At 39.4% G+C, this 17,634-nt stretch overlaps 1 protein-coding gene across 4 annotated transcripts in view; it reads right to left on the reverse strand.

Moving 5' to 3' along the window:
- The window catches only part of PCDH19 (protocadherin 19), a 118,096-nt gene that overhangs the window by 52,650 nt on the left and 47,812 nt on the right, over nucleotides 1-17,634 (reverse strand). For all 4 annotated transcript variants that reach the window (XM_019019784.3, XM_004064490.3, XM_004064489.4 and 1 more), the window contains one exon: nucleotides 6,366-6,424. In XM_019019784.3, the coding sequence (XP_018875329.1) occupies nucleotides 6,366-6,424 (59 nt within the window). The remainder of the gene's footprint in view (nucleotides 1-6,365; nucleotides 6,425-17,634) is intronic.

Genomic DNA, 17,634 nt, shown 5'->3' on the forward strand with positions numbered 1-17,634 from the left:
AAACAAACAAATTATCTTACAGTTCTTTTATGGTCATGATGGCCAATTGGAAACACATGATTTAAAGTGTTTCACCATTTCTAGCTTTATGGCACATATTACGGACTTTTCTGTAAATACTATTATAATCCCACAGTTTAAATAGATGTAAAGTTTGTTTTTTAGAAATTATTCTCTGTTACGTGAGGTGAGTGCCTGCCTACAAGCACCCATGTACCTCTGGAGAAAGGAAATGACCTGCCTGGATGATATTCAGGTCCATTTTTATAACAAATACTTAACTTTCCAACCTGTATATTTTCTGGTATCTGAAAATTTCCTTAATCCACAACACAAAATTGTCACTTTAAGCCAGAGAATTCAACTCTGAATGCAGCAGCTGTTGAAACTTGCTTGAAACATATGATGGTGAGGGATCTAGTATGGGGGCAATGTAATTAACCAGCCCTTGGAGCAGGGCTTTCCAACCTTGGCAATATTGACATTTGGGGCTACAAAATCCTTTGTTGTGGCCGTCCTGTGCATTATAAGGTGTTTAGCAACATCCCTGCCCTTTATCTACTGGATGCCAGTAGTGACCCCCACTTAAAGGAAAAAACTAAAAGTGTCTCCAAAGAGACATTGCCAAATCACCCCACAGTTGAGAACAACTGCTCTAGGTTCTTTATTTCTATCGCAGACTGTAGTAAAGAGCACTGAACTTGGAGTCATTAGGACAAGTAATAATCTATAATCTGCCACTTCATCTGTGTGACCCTGGACCTGATATCTAATGTCTTTGAATCTCAGTTTCTTTATCTGTAAAATGTGTTTGCTAAAACCCCCTTCACAAGGCCATTTAGAAGACTCAAAGAGACTCTGTACATGAAGTACCAGATACACATAGATGCTCCATAAATGGTTATTGTTTAATACCATCATTATTCTGTGTAGTAATGTTTTTACTGAGTTACAATTAAATATTATGTCCATAGTTTTTATAGGATTGGTATAGAAAATTTATATTTAAAGAACACTTCTATATCTTCTGTAAACAACAGTCACACACTATTATGTGTGTGTGTGTTAATTTCTTCTAACATTAAAGAACAGAAAATAATAGTTCTCCTGTCAAATGGCCATCCTTCCTTTAATGAATAATTAAAACTATATCACTTGGTGTACTTACTGCTTTGTCTTCACTTCTCAAAAACTTCAACATAAATGTAATGTTTAATTGCAGTCAGTTACCTCCCTGGATGCCAGGGATGTCTACCTTACTTCTCCTAATTGGTTTTGGATCTGCCTTTTAAAAATTTGATCATCTTTTTCATAGGCATCTGAATGTTACAAACAACCTCAGAGATTTTGCTTTTTAAATAGAAATGATGGAAATAATAAAACAGTGAAGGATTAGCTACTAGGATGTAAGGGACTGGTAGTGTGAGCACGAGAAGTTCTGTATTCTCAGAACAAAAAGCAAGGTATAACAACTCCCCTAAACCTTGGAATAGTTAACTCATTTAAAGATTAGTTTGCCCATCTGACAAACTAAGCACCACTTACACTGATCTTGTAAGAGCATTTAGTGGTTTAATGAATGGATTTGTGTAAGGCAGTTTAAGACCCAGTGAGCAAGATGCCACATATTGTAAAATAGCCTGGTAAATGGCTACTCACCCAAAACAAATAACAATTTATGCCAGGCATAAAAATGCTGATTTCACTTGCTTTATTACCTGCATACCTCTTGGGAGATGAAGGACTTGTAAAACAACTTTTGTGGGACAATAAATTAGGGGTTCCTGTTTCCAATGGTATTGTAAATGCCCATGTTTCTATTAGTGCTCTGGTGGCCAACAGAAAAACAGATATGTTTGAAAACACCTAGAACAGGGTTCTGCACAGAAGAGTTACTCAGCAGATGCATGACGAATGAACATCACACAAATTCTGACCCATATTTACCATCTGAAATATTAGAACTCTTTTCCAAAAGACATAAGACTCAGAATGGAAACAGGTTATAATCTTACTAGTAGGTGATACTACATACCCAGGCAATGATATCTGAGGCTAAGAATGAGCAAGGAGTGAGAATGAAGATTATTATAACTGTATTTAAGTAATACAAGGAAAATCCTAGAGTGGTTTCTGGACCACCTGTATCACAATCACCTTGGGAACCTGTTACAACTGGAGGTTCTCTAGGGATGGAGCTAGCATACCTGCGTTTAACAAGCCTTCCAAGTGTTTCCAATGCACATTAAAATCCAGAAATCACTGGCTTAAAGAGAAATCTAGTGCTAGTCTTTAATAGAAAAATGCTTAGATTTTCTTCCATTTCTCTCATGCATTCATTCAATAAACATGTACCAAGCATTTATTATATACAAGGCACCATACGAGGTGCTGGAAAAACCCCAGGACAATTTGGGTGGAAAAAGAAAGCACTGTGCATGATTTAGGGAGCCAAAGCTCCTAATCCTTTCCACAGTGAGTCAGTGCTTTGTTCATTTCCTATTTCATTTTCTTTGGGCCACAGCCTTATGCCCTGCTTGATATTGTTCCCAAAGCACTGTAGGAGTGGATATCAGACAGCAGCCCACAAAACAGGCATGAGGAAAGAGTGCTGCAGCAGCGACAAAGTACCACTGCTGGCTTTCCTTGCTCTGAGAAGACAGCAAGAAACAAACAGAGCAGGAAGGAAGTCCATTCAGAAGAAACTCTGCACTGCCATGATTTGTTAATCTGGGGCCCTCACATAAGCCTCCTTGGGTACACCTGCGGGTTGCAAGTGACACTCTGGAAAAAAAAAAAACTACAGAAATATAATGCTAGATTCCTTGGTGCATAAAATTATGGGGAGCCTGCTATATCACTTCCTCTTCCCACGGTTGAGATCCTTCTCAACCTTGATTTGTGCCTGTGAGAACCCCCTTGCCCTCTGGCTTTCTGTTGGGTTTAGCCAAAGGAAGACATCAGCGGGAGATCAGAGCAGGGGAGGACAGTGATATCAGGATATTGATTGTCTCTGCTCCCTTCCTCCAGGGTCACTTCATGATGACTGGATCCCTTGGCCAACCAGAAGTCACTGTTACTCTCAAGTCAATGTTCCCTACATGCTCTCTTCCCTGGTCCTGTCTGAAGTATTTTTAGCTCCTCCAGTGCCATAATACTGCAGTATCCCTTGAGGTTCACTAACCTTGCCCAAGCCTTTGTAAATGGTCCTCTTTGTAAATAAACTTTCCTCAAGCCATTCCAATTTAGGCGTGCCAACTATTTCATGTAGGAACCCTGACTGATGAAGGAAAGAACCAGAGGTGGACAGTGGTAGCTGCTGTTCAACTACTCAAGGTAGACAGATGTAAAAGAGGAAAAGATGCCTGTATGTAAACAGTCTGGCTAAGAATGCTAACAACTGCTAGAGAATGCCGAAAAGAAGGGTCCAAGAAACATCCTTGGATAAGTAGAAAGTGAATAGAAGAAGAGAACATGGATAGAAAAATAAGTTCTCAGCCAGGCACGGTGGCTCACACCTGTAATCTCAGCACTTTGGGAGGCCGAGGTGGGTGGATCATTTGAGGTCAGGAGTTCAAGACCAGTCTGGCTAACATGGCGAAACCCCATCTCTACTAAAAATAAAAAATATTAGCCAGGCACGGTGGCACATGCCTGTAATCCCAGCTACTCAGGAGGGTGAGGCAGGAAAATCACTTGAACCCGGGAGGTGGAGGTTGCAGTGAGCCGAGATCACGCCACTGCACTCCAGCCTAGGCGACAGAGCAAGACTCCGTCTCAAAAAAAAAAAAAAAAAGAAAGAAAGAAAAAGAAGTTCTCAAAGTTAGCCTGAAATTGTATTGGCATTCAAAGAAACAGGGACTTGATAGTAAAATTAAAACTGATAATCAGATTCAGAATTTCCTGGCCAAGAGCGTTTACCATGCATGTAAATGGATCTTCAAGAAACCACATACAGCAAAACCCTTTTCAAACACTGTTGTGAGCTATTTGAACAGGCTTTGCATGACTTTATCACCTGGTGTTAGCCACCACTCTCAACATTTTCCACACATTTTACATTTAACACAGTTGGTCCCCAGAACAGCATAGCACACAAGATTCCCTGTATCTTTCTAGGTATTATGCTTCATCTAAACTCAATTGACCGCACAAATTCAAGGCCTTCAGAGTTTCCCAAAGCTCTCATGGCTCTGTAAACAGAACCCTGGCAAAAATGCATGTGTCCCTGAGTTTTCAGATGTTTCCTCTTCATCAAGGTGGTCCCTGGTTTTATTGAAAAAAAAAGAAAAAAAAAGCTATCTTTGATTTCATGCAAAATCAGGAGACTTTTTCACCAAGAGCCCATTAAGTCTAGGTTGTGCCTTTTGTGTGTATGTGTCTATAAACAAAAAACATATAAAGTAATTAACCAAAATCAGAGGTTCCCAGTAAGTCTCAATGCTGCTGTGGAAATACATGTATCCCCAAAGATAAATGTTTAAACATAAGTTTTTATCTATCAGTCTACCTTGTAAATTGGATAGTCAGGACTGATGTAAGATGCAAGGGTCCCTGGGAGTCTTAGCTTTCTTCCAGGCTGTGACAATCAGACTCATATTATCAGGTTTCTTATTTTATTTATTTATTTTTCTTTTTGGTAGAGATGGTGGGGGGTGGGGGGGAGGGGTTGCACTATTTTGCCCAGGCTGGTCTCCAACTCCTGGCCTCAAGCAGTTCTCCACCATCAGCTTCCCAAAGCACCACGATTACAGGCATGAGCCACTGCGCCCAGCATCATGTTATCTGTTTAACCTGGCTATAGAATTCCCAGGTACCCTGAGTTAGCCCAAGGGACCTGTGAGGGTAAGGCAAGTCACTGTTTTTATCAAAGTTTTAAAATGGAGCTTTGAAAATAACAATTCGGAAGCAGAAACAAAGCAGGTTTCTGCTACAAAGGCACTCTAATCAGTGCACATAAGAGGGTTATTTTTTTCTTTCTAAAACAAATTCGTCAGATAATTTTGAATTCCTCACCTTTTGCTTTTATTCTGTGACCCAGGAAAATATTCTAAATGGATTCCTCCCAACCCCTCAAAAAAAATTCTCAACTGTGCTTTCACTGATAATACAAGGGCTACCCATTTTCAGACAACGAATGATCATCACTTAAGGTCACAAGCAATTCCAGACCAATATAGATAAACTTAGCATGTTTTAGGGGTTACTGAAGCCTCATGAATTAAATTAGACATGAATGCAAGTTACTTGAAGCTTGTTTATTCCTTGAATTCTACTCTTCTGGTGATGTAAATTTATGGGATTAGAGCCATCAAAATAATACAATTTGCAAGCCTTCTCTGCTACAGCTCTAACATACCCTGCTGGCCTCTCTGTTTCATTTCTATTATTTTAACAAACACACTCAGAGTTCAATTTTAGCTGCAGAATAACCACTGGACCATTTAAGTGATATTTACATGAAACAGCAATACAGGCATCATTTGAAAGGTCAGGACTGGTCTTTCTGTGCAAGAGGTTCTCTTCTTTGCTCAGTTTCCACCTTTTAGAGGGCTTCCCAGACCCCTTGTCCTTCTCCCATTGGGTGCAGCCCACTGCACCAGACGGGATCTTTCTTGGCAGTATTCAGCTCTGTACTCACATCCATTACGGCTCCTTGGATACTAAATTATGATCAACCAATCACATAAATCTCAACTTTGAATGTTTCCTCTGAAACACTTCTAAAAATTTTAAGAAGAATCAGGCAAATTTCTTTTTCTCTCTCATCTAGAAAGGAAAGGATTAGCTTCTCTGTCATTAAAATATCTTTAAAATGATTTCAAAGTTGTTGAAATAGCATCAATCTCAAAACTCATGGGAAGTTCTACATGAAAAACATTTTTAAGGCTTTCCTTTATTTAAAGTGAAGAGCAACAAGAATTTTGGTATCAACATGATTGTGAAAGTTTTCTATTGTATATTTCTAATATCACATTAGAAATATTAGAAATAATATTAGAAGTTAGAAATAATATTAGAAATATTAGAAATAGTGAATATTTGTAATATCAGATTTCTGTCACTAGATAAAACTATATTTTAATATAATTCCAATTTTATTTTTAATTTTGAGTGTTTATACGTACATTTTCATACCAAGAAATGTAAAATGTCAACAGTGATTACCTTTGGTTGATGAAATTACCAGTGATGTTTATTTACTTTTTTATGCTTTTCTCAATTTTCCAAACTTTCTACAAATAGTAGGTTGGACATTCATTTTAAAATCCCCCAAAAAAATACGGTTTAAAAATTTTAATCTGTTTTACTTTTTAATGTTAAATCAAGCTTAGTTGTAGCAATAAGCAAGCAAACCAACATACCTCTTGATTAAATGGGCTCGGCTATTCACGTAGTTGGAGTCAAAAGAATAGTTTTCAGTCTGCAATGAGAAGAAAAAATTAAAAAGGTTACACAGATGATTCATAAGTAGATTTCGAACTGCCCTACTTAGAAGGAATTTTTCTTCTGGGTCAAGAAGCAGTGAGTGAATTGGAACCCAAGGCCACAGTGCAGCAGCAGCCTCTGCCTCCTTCAGGCCCTAGGGGCTCCGTGGAGGCAGCAGCTCCCCGCTGCAGACCAGGGCGGCCTTGGCACAAACATTCCCTAGAATATGACTGGCTACTGACCATGCAACCACTTACTGAGAAGAGACAACGTGACCTGCAATCCTTACAGAAACTAATTGCTTCCCATTCCCCAGTGGAGACAATTCTATGCCCATCAAATTGACTGGAAGTTCAAAGGTATTTTTATTAGTAGTAGATAATTAACATGTTAAAATATTTATTCCAAAGATATGGAAATGCAGGCAAGGTAATCCACCACTGTGGATTTAAACTCTGCACTTCCCTTTGTTTCAAGACATTTGCTCAGCACTGGTTATGCAGGAAGGCCTTTGTTTTATCACAGATACAAAGGCAAACAAATACTATGCCTAAAACAGGGTGAAGGGCAGTCCACAGGGGGTGCCAAAGCCTTTCATGTGAAACATGAAGTTTGCAAGCAAACCCCTGTCTCAGCTCCTATCATTAGAGCACCACTGTTGAATCTGGTTACAGCAGACTGCTGGAGCAATGGCTTTATAAAAGCAAATGCAGAATACCTGCCAGATGAAAGAGATGGAAAAACAGCTAATGATCACCCAGAGGTTGGGAGAACTAGAGGGGAAAAGCCTTAGAAGGGTGAAATCCAGAGAAAAGTCGACACTAAAGTAACTGAATGTCCTAGTAAAGTGGATCTCACCCCCAGCACTAAAGTACCACTCTTCTTGAACCATTGTATGATCTAGAAACTACCCAAACACATCTCCCCCACCTTCTTGCCATCCCACTAGAAATCTCCACTGTTCCCACCATTCCTTAGGAGCCTTCTGAAATTACTTCAACTGGGAGTGTTTGGAAAAGGAAACACAATTTCTGTCTAGCAAACAAAAGAGCAGATTCCTCTCAGACCTCTACCTGTCAGATACTAACTGTACTAGGCTCCTAGATGCAGCCCTTGCTTCCAAGGAGCTCACAGTTTGATGGAGAAGAAAACAGAACAGGCAATAGCAGATCCAGCTACCACATGGGCACCAAACAGCCAGCAGTCAGAATACAGACCCCAAGTGCCTACAATAGGTAGGAAGGGGGACAGTGAATGTGTGAGAGAGAGGAGGAGACAGTACTTAAAAGGAAACTAAACCCCAACATTGCCCTCCACTTACTCAGGTATGTTCATGTGCCCACCCATGCCCCTCATTTGAAGATGCACTGTGTAATATCTACTCACACTGCTTTTATCTAGAAGTTTATATCCTCTTTTTAATGTAAACTCAAGCAATTTTTAATGCTATTGGAAGCATGGGTTGGGGGATTAAAAATCAAAAGGGTCAGTTCATTTCTGGTTTCTTCACAGAGAGTGAATGCTGAAATTGTCACAAACAGGAATAGGAGGCAAACTTGGAAGCTGTGTTACGAATACAATCCAAGTATTTGCTGGAAGAAGTTTATCCAACAGTCAGTCAACCAACAAACACTCTTTGAGTTAATTCGTTGTACCAACATAACAGGTAAAAATGATGTTGGTTAAATGTGTTCATCTATGATATTCAGTACAATATATAATTTAACAAGCGGGAAGTTCACTACCCCACAAAAATTATGCTACCCTGTTGATGTGGTTTGGACCTGTGTCCCCACCCAAATCTCATGTTGAATTATAATCCCCAATGTTGGAGGTAGGGCTTGGTGGGAAGTGATTTGATCATGGTGGCGGTTTCTCATGAATGGTTTAGCACCATCCCTCTTGGTACTGTTCTCTCGATAGTGAATGAGTTCTTATCACATCTGGTTATTTAAAAGTGTGTAGTCCTTCCTCCCCATCTCTCTCTCTCTTGCTGCTCCGGCCATGTGATGTGCCTACTCCCCCTTAACCTTCCACCATGATTGTAAGCTTCCTTAGACCTCCCCAGAAGCTAAGCAGATGTCAGCATCATGCCTCCTGTACAGTCTGCAGGACCACGGGCCAATTAAACCACTTTTCTTTATGAAATTACCCAGTCTTAGGTATTTCTTTAGGGCAATGTAAGAATGGACTAATACATCTGTTAAAACCCGGAATTGATTAAGCACTCAGCAGTTCAAATATTCATTTCACTCTGCGATCTTGGGCAAATTACTTAATCCTTGCATGCCTCAGTTTCCCTCTCTGTAAAATAGGGATAATAGAACATGAATCCAAAGGAGAATTTCAGCTGCATTCATCAGACCCATGACAGGAATGGTGGGAATCCTGATCCCCTGCTTTATACAGAACCTGCAACTAACTCCAAGTAGGATCAGGAATTTGACCTCACTCAGGCAATAAAATAGTGGCACATGCATGTTCCATCTCATCTTTCAAACTAAATCATTTTTTCAAGAAGATTGGTAAAGAGACAAAAATACAAAAAGCAAATCTAGAGGATACTGGCTTTGCAGGAAAAGGATAAGCAGCAACCCAAGCTACTGTATTTAAATAATCTGTCTTTACTGCCTTTAAAGAAGACAGTTCTCAAGTAGAAAATTTTCCATATCTTTGCAAATGAAGGCATGGAACCTGTGTGCACTCTGCATCAAATATGAAGCTCCGTGGAGACCTGACCTCCAGGCATGGTGCCAGAGCCACGTGTTCAGGCAAAGAAGCAATACCATGCACATTGTATCACTAATGAAAATACTACTTCTTGGTCCTAAGCCATAATATATCTCATCATGAGGATTCCCACTCCCAGGCACTGAGTTGAGAAGAGACAAGTCTCGAGGGCTTGTTAGTAATTACCTTAACAATTCTTCCCCCAAATACAGGTCAGTTAACCCCAGGCAGATGTGCCAGGCATGATCTGCTACTGTAAAGAGAAGAATATCATAGAAGCTTGTAACCTTCCTATCTTTCGTCCTCCTTTTTTAACTCCAAAAGGAATAAACCACCCATTCTTGTGGGTCCTGACCTTCAAATGAAAATATATCATTCCCCCAAATCAGCACAAACCATCATGGGCAGATGTCTCATGCTGCATCCTAATGCAATTAGTAGCGCTAGTCAATGTGGCAGGTTCCTAGAACCGATTTTCCCAGAATGGATGGGGCTATGCTGATTCACCCATTGTCCTGTGCCTTTGTAATCCGTCTCAGGTCTCTTTGTGAGGCAGTTGGGTTACAGTTATGGGAAAAATCTATGCAGCAGAATTATTCTAATTGGATAGAATACACTATTCTGGCCTCATTAGTACTACATTCCAAACAACTGAGTTAACTGGCCATAGATGGGCTATTATATTATGGGTCTATGTATACTGACATCAAGTGTTCTAGCTCATACTGGTTCAAGGTGTATGCCCAAACCCAACTCCTGTGCACTGAGAGAGTATATTTTTTCACACTTCTGGTGGAGCAAAGGATGAGACTCAGATCATCAGATCATCCTGAAGAAGGAAATATTTTCTTAATGAATAGTTTGTATGTCTTAAGCCAGTGGTTCTCAGCCCTAACTACACATGAGAATCATCTCAGAATCTTCTTCTTGTAAAACATAAAAATAAAAATACTGTCACCAAGGACCCACTCCAAGAGATTCTGAAGTAATTAGCCTGGAATTGGACCCAGGCACTGGGTGATTTTTTTAAAAAGCTTTCCGGGAAATTTTAGTGTACCTCCAGGGTGGCAAGTAACTGTCTTGAGCAAAGGACTGGCCACAGGCTCTGACCTAACGTGCTGCATTTTCTAAAGCAAGCCCAGCTGTTTAGAAGATGTCATTTCTTTTGTCAGATTACCTGCCAAGGTCATCTCAATATAGGATAAAGAACCACAGAAGAAATACATTCTTTAAGATAATACAAGAGCTTTTTTTTTTTTTTGCATGAATGTATTGGCTCCTAGTTAGCCTTATTTAATCAAAATTTGCTTGACATTATTCCAATACCTTCTCTAAGTATGCTAAATGGCAAACAACATGAAACATTTGAGAGAGGAAATTTTCTCTAAATGTCACATTAATTTCACTAGGAAATGTCCCCATTTCTAATCAGACAGCCAGGTTAACACAAGAACACAGCAAAGAGATAAGAACAACATTTGCTTTGGAAAAACCTAATTGTGACATTAAAAAAAAATGGGTCTAGAGCAAACTTTTTTATTTCGTCTCAGTGGTAAATAAGAGTCACTTTCTTATTATTTAGTATATTTATCACAAATTATTTTTCTAATTCGAATTCTTTATCCTTGGGTATAACACTGAAAGCAGGTGTCTCACATGACCTAGGTTTAATAAAATGTTGATTTTTAAAAATTCTCAAACAATAAATAATTCTAGACAGCTCAGTTTTCCAGATAGCTTAGGGTGTTCTCCTTTAAGAACCAAAACTTTGATTTAAAATCCTAACCATCTGCCTTGTTTCTGAAACATATCACAAAGTTGCCCTCCTTAAAATAGGGTATAAAAAACATAATTTAACCACTTATTGGTTACTTAGGAGCATCTTTATAAATGTAAATTATTACCCCATGCAGATTTTGCCCGTATACTCAACGACCCCAAACTGCTGTGGTTTTTTTCTTGTCTTTAATTTTTAACATAGGATCGTCACCAACCTTCTATCAAACAACAGTGTTTTTAACTTTTCAGTGCTGTTGGTATATCAAAAGTAGCTTTTCTTCCATTTCAAGTTTGATGCTTTTACTCTGCTGTGTTCTTGGAAACTATACAATTATATTTGTGTCTAGAAAAAAAAGAGTTGTAACGTTCTGCATAGACAGCTGAGATGTTGCGCTCCTAAGGGGGAAATTACATGATCTTTAATATAGGGACTTTTGTGCAATGTTTTGATTTTCGTTGTTTGTTTCTGTGTTTGTTTGTTAGCTGCTTGGGAGCTTTCTTTGCTTACTACTTGCTGTTCTCAGGTCCCTTCTGGATATAGGAGGATTCTAGTAAGACGTTTGGGTGGGGGATATGTTATTACATTTCTACGTTAGTAAGTCTGGCATATCAGAAGTCAAATACTTCCACTTTGTCAGGCCCCCAAGGTACCAGAGAATGCCCTACTTTAATTGTCATTTTGCATTACTTTTACAGTTCACTGAATCGTGCCCTAGTCTCTAGAAGAGTGACTGCAGCTCTCTCAGCACCACATTTATCAGCAGAGAGACTTCAACCCTAAGGAGAAGGAAGCCCAATAAATGCAGATATCCAGGACTAGACTCTTTGTCCAGTGGCACAAATCCCAGGTCACTATACCAAGCAAAAAAAAAAAAGGTTGCAGACATTGGGATTAAAACCGAGGTTACTCAAATCTTTAGATTTTCATTTGAAAATGAACGAACTTTTAAGTTACACTTTTAAAGTCCCATCAAGCTGAAAAGCATTATAACTATAATTTGCTACCTAATTTTTTAAAGTTTTTAACTCTTAAGTCATTTTAGCAATCAAAACAGGAAAACTGGAATCCCGTATCAGATACACAACAAAGTGATTATAAAACGCTGCTTCTTTTTTTAACTGCTGACTTCCAATAATGATAATTGTGCCTATTGATCCATAATGAAAAGACACATAACCTTTCCTAAAGCTGGTTGCTGTTTTAGATGTTCAAACGGTCATCTCCTCACAAAGATGGCTTTTGGAAATGAGATAATAAATAGTTTCTGCCTACTTCCTACCCCCAACACATAAAAATGAATATGGAAATTCTGTATAAAAATAAAGCTGACGTGCCTCCAGCTAGAATGTATATTCAAAGACTCATCCATCCAGACAGCAGCAACTGAAGCAGGAATTAGTGAAGGTGGAATAAAAGGCACCATCCCCAGCTGCCAACATTACAAAGTTCATATTTGCCCTGAACTAGAAAATATGCTAGGTAAACTCCTACTAACCACTTATTGTCAGTTGTATGCTCTCCACACACCCCAGCCCTAATTCATTCTCTCTCTCTCTCACACACACACACACACTCACACGCACACACACAAACACACACAGTTTGACTACAGAAAGCAATGTGGTATAGTGGGGACAGCTGGATTGTCTCCCTAGGATTGTCATTAACTTACAGATGACCTTGGATGAATCACATTAACCCTCTTGAGGCCTTAATTTATCTTTCTTTAAAATGAGGAGAATAACCAAAAGGACTCCATGTTGCCTTCAAGCTCCACAATTCTAGGCTTCTAAAACAAAGTGATTCTTAATTTATTCATTTATCTATCCAGTAAGCATGAACCAAACCCTGAGAATTAAAAAAAAAATAGCCTGCACCTTCAAGGAGCTCACAGACTAATGGATCTTTTACCAGAGATGATCAAAATGTCAGATATTCAGGTAAATACACATACACAGACTGGCACCTATGTACTTGCAGATACAGGCATATACTTGTACGCAGGCTACTGGAGTGCAACTTGGAGAATTACACTGCTACTTTGTAGAACTAAGTAACACCCTAATGGCTCAATGGCTATAGGTGACTCACATGGGAGAATTTGGCCCTCATATGTGTCATATGTACATAACCCACATCATAAAAGGCAAGAAATCTCCCTATCCTATCAAATAGGTTATACAATTCATAACGTTCTTAGAAATAGCCCATATTATCTGTCCTTTTGGCTCCATTTCCACAGCCTTCATCACCTTGTGTCATTTTTTTCCCACCTGCATTTGTTCTACCTCATTCTGCAAAATGCTGTTTGGATAATCTTCCTCACCCACTATTTTCATCACATCACTTCTCTTTTCAAGACCTTACAGTAGCTCCTTGTTGCAATTAACATTAAATCTACATGAAGTCCTTAGCTAAGCAGTCATCCAACACAAGCCATCTAATTTCCCTCATTTCTAATATATCTCCATCACTGATCATCCCACATTCCTTAGCATTTTCTCAGCACTTTGTATACAGACTGTACAATGTAATTATGCATTTCCTCAGGTTCTATGATTATTTCATGTGTAGTGTGTCAGTTCATCCCTCAACGGGACTGGAAGCTCTCTTTTGAGGTCCCTGTGCCATCTGCCACAATGCTAAACATTTAGCATGTGTTCATATAATGCATCAATGAATGATCAGAGAAGAGATGGAAGGGATTAAGAATGAGGCTACTTATCACAATTAAGGCAGGTGACCAAGTTTATTAAGCCAAGGTGGTTCTACTTCTTCAGAAAGCATCCACTCTGCACACTGCCTTCTGTAGTTACAATTTGTTCACTGTTATCATTCCCAACTACTACCTTATAAATACACAACAGCCTATATATAACTGAAAGGGATAAGATGACACAGTTAGGTGCTTTCTGCCCATCTAACTCCATCAGTCCTGCCACATCTCTGGGAATGGTGGTGACAACATATGATAGTGTTCCCAAACCCAATTTGATAGCGTTTCTGTGAGAAGACGAGGGTTCACCAGAATGTAGACCTCTGAGTCACAGACGGACAGTGTGGCAGCTACTTTTCTACAGGTGGTAAACAACTCTAGCATCCCAGTGACTGTCAGGACAGGACTATCAATGAGAAACACAGGCCATGTGGTTAACATTCAACAAATTAAATTGAAAGAATTCCCCTCCTAGCAGCCTCTCATCGTCATTCCTATTGTTTCACTGGCACCATTGATGTGGTCACCCTACCTAGAGGTGGCAAAGATGGCTTAGGGAAAGCACTTTTCTTTGCTCTCCTCTTTGGGTCAAAGTTATGCCTTTAGAAGAGCAACCCAGTTGTGAATTTCACTACAGAGGCCTCCTTGAGAAACCTAGCAGCTGTCTGCAGTAAACCATACAATTCAAAGCCTGCTGAAAGACGAGCTTAAACACCATGCTATAAAACAAATACAGGCTTCTGAATAAGGCCCTCGACCCTTTTCTAAGTCCTTTGTGGGGCATAGTGCACTCTGAAATAGTATCTGCTTATAGAAAGCTCTCCAGAACCAGTTAATGCCTATTATATGTACAAATGCAGAATCAACAATATCTCAGTATGAGTAAGAGTACCTCAAGAGCAAATAAAATGAAAAATTCAGTCATGTAAGTCAAACTATTTAATCCCATGTAAACAGAACTTAATGGAGAACCAAATAGCTCTCAACCACATTTACCAGTGGAACAAATTCTGGAGTCCAATCGCCCTACCAAACATGTAACTACAACACATTAAAGCTATTTTGCAGGCACAGAGTGCCTTTCATCCCCAAATATCAAAGCACTTTACAAGCAAGTGCCAACTGTTATTTCCCCTTTAAAGAGCCATGAAAACAAACACACACGTTAAGTGCTACAGCCACATTAAGTACTAACTCAGCTAGAGCATGCCGCAACAAGGACAATAAGAGAAACCCCAGGAGCACCGTTTTTGGCATTTTCTGCTACTGGGATAGGAAGCAATCAGAAAACAGTAACATCAGGGAAGAGATTAGCCTGCTTCCTACCTATGTTTCTCTGAGTGATTTCCTTGGCTAATTCCAGTGAAAGGGTCAGGGGACTATAGTCCAGCAGTTAGACAAAGGAAAAACTTGGCACACACTAACTGGAAATCATTCTCCAGACCTAGCTGGAGGGCCTACTCACAGAGCCCGAGGGATCCAGAAATGAGCCACTTTGTTCCCTGAAACCTTGGTGACCATTTTGGTTGCCCTTTAGAGGCAATGGCAACCATTGTTAGAAGGTGACCTAAGATGTAAGATTAATAGTCATGATGGTGGTTTCAATTTTAGAAGCTATGATTTGGTAAAGCTGGTCAAACTGACAATAAGAAACCCATATAAGATCTCCCACAAGAGGGTTGGGCATTGTGGCTCATGCCTGTAACCCCAATGACTTGGAAGACTGAGGTGGGAGGATCGCTTAAGGCCAGGAGTTCAAGACCAGCCTGGGCAACATAGCGAGAGCCCATCTCTAATAAAGAAACAAATATACATATATATACATATACATAATATATATACATATATGTACACACATATAAGAGTGTGTGTGTGTGTGTGTGTGTGTGTGTGTGTGTGTGTGTAATCTCCCACAAGCAATGGGATCCAGAAACCCACAGTATGAGCTCTCCTGGATCCAGCCTACCTTTGAGCCCTTCTGGCTCACAGAAGGACTAGCACCCTCAGAACCTGAGCTGGTCCATTCCTTTCTGCTAAATTCTATTAATATCAGTGCCTCAGTTCTCTGCCACTTACCAGCTACAGAGCCCTGACTGCCTGCAGAGTGTGCAGAGTACAATTTCTATTGAGTAAGCTTTGTCAGCTGAAAAGACTTTCAAAATATTTAGAGAGAAAGCGGCGGGTGGCCTTGTGCCTTTGGGCCAAAACAACACCCCCAAATTCTGTTCCAACCCCAATCCCATTATTTATATTATGTGCCACTAAAAACCCAGTTGCCTCTACAAGCTTATTTAAGACTGAAGGAGCAACAGCCTTTGGCATATCATTCTAAATTCATTTCCCTTGTACCAGCTTGTTGCTCAAGCCCGTAAAATGTGATCATGCTGACAAAAAACAATCAAGTGATAGACCATCTTGGAAACAGTGAATGCGTTAGCTTCTAATATTGATGTTTTCTAATTAGATACAATACAATAAATCATTTTCTTGTTTGTGATCAATGAAACCTGCCATAGTTCTCTTTTGTCGCAGATATTGTGATTACTGCCTTGGCAAACAGAGGGGTGTCTCAGTACACTGAAATGAGTAGAGTCAAGGATATGTACACACAGCATTCACTTATATTTACTGTCACAAAAATATAAACAGATTATTTATTTCTGACCTTTAAGTACTCATTTCAGATTTAATGAGGCACAATAAACATTTCTCAAACTCAGATTCCATGGTTGCTTAACACTGGCAGCCCTCTAATTATGACTGTAGTAAATAAAGGGCATTTGGCTCTGTTGAAATTATTAGGCACAGAAGGAAACCCACAGGAGCCTCCAGTTTCTAGCAACTTAAACAAGCATTGCAGCAAATCAGCGTTGGAGGCAAGATAGAGCTTATACTTTGGCATCACTTCATAAACCATAACCGACAAGCAATAAGAAGATGACTCAAAAAATAATAATAGAAATGTTTTCTCATTCTCTAAAATACCCCACCTGTCCTTCTCCCAAATCCTCACAGTGCTTCTCATTTATTTGGGAAGGGGGATGAGGAGGGATGAGGGTGGGTTAGAATTTGATCTGATTTAAAATAGAGATTAACCAAAAGGCTACTATAATCTGACATGAGAGTGCTGGCAACCATGCATAGAAAGCCTAATAATTACCCTTCACAAAGTGGCTAATATCATCAGCATCTTGAAACTGCCAGAGTATTAGAAATCTGTAATGCAGTTATGCAAGGCACCAACAGAACAATTACTAAAGCACCTTGTATTTCTATGAAATCTTTTATCACAAAGACTTCCAGAATGTCTAACTGCCTATTATAAAAAGGGTTCATTTCCCCCCACAGCTGAAACACAATAGTCATTTTGCACCAGTAATGGTAAGCATAAAAGATTGCAAAAGAGAGAAAAACTACTAAACCTTAGAAAAACCACATAAAGAAGAAGAATGTTTTTAGATAGGGAGAAAACAGACATCCAAGTTCATAACTGGGGCTGAAGGTAGCTACATTTTCTCAGATCTCATGGCACAAAATTGAAGAATTTTCCTTCCCATCCAGCCAGCAAGACTTTCATGAGGTGCTGAATGACCGTAATGGAGCAGATGCTTCCCGTTAATAAGAATCAGCATTTGAAAATGGACGCAATACAAAAAAACTTGCCTTTTCTTTTTCTCAAAGCCTTTTAAACAACATTAACTATTTAATCCCCCTGCTGCCTTTATGAGCTAAATAAATATTATTAACCCTGTTAACGGCATTACAGAAGAGGTCAAGAGACTTGCCCTCTACTACATAGAAGCATCTAGCATCTGCAACTAGAATTTGAGAGTCTTCCTGCCAGGTCCTGCGCTCACACCACTAGGCCACACCTCATTAGGATTCTGGAAAATGCAGTGAAATCAAAGTAAATAGGACTGGCTGACTAGGTATACTATCTGGGAGAAAAAAAATACACTAGCCTGCTTAAACACGACAG

Source organism: Gorilla gorilla, chromosome X, assembly GCF_029281585.2.
Source record: "Gorilla gorilla gorilla isolate KB3781 chromosome X, NHGRI_mGorGor1-v2.1_pri, whole genome shotgun sequence".
NCBI lineage: Eukaryota > Metazoa > Chordata > Mammalia > Primates > Hominidae > Gorilla > Gorilla gorilla.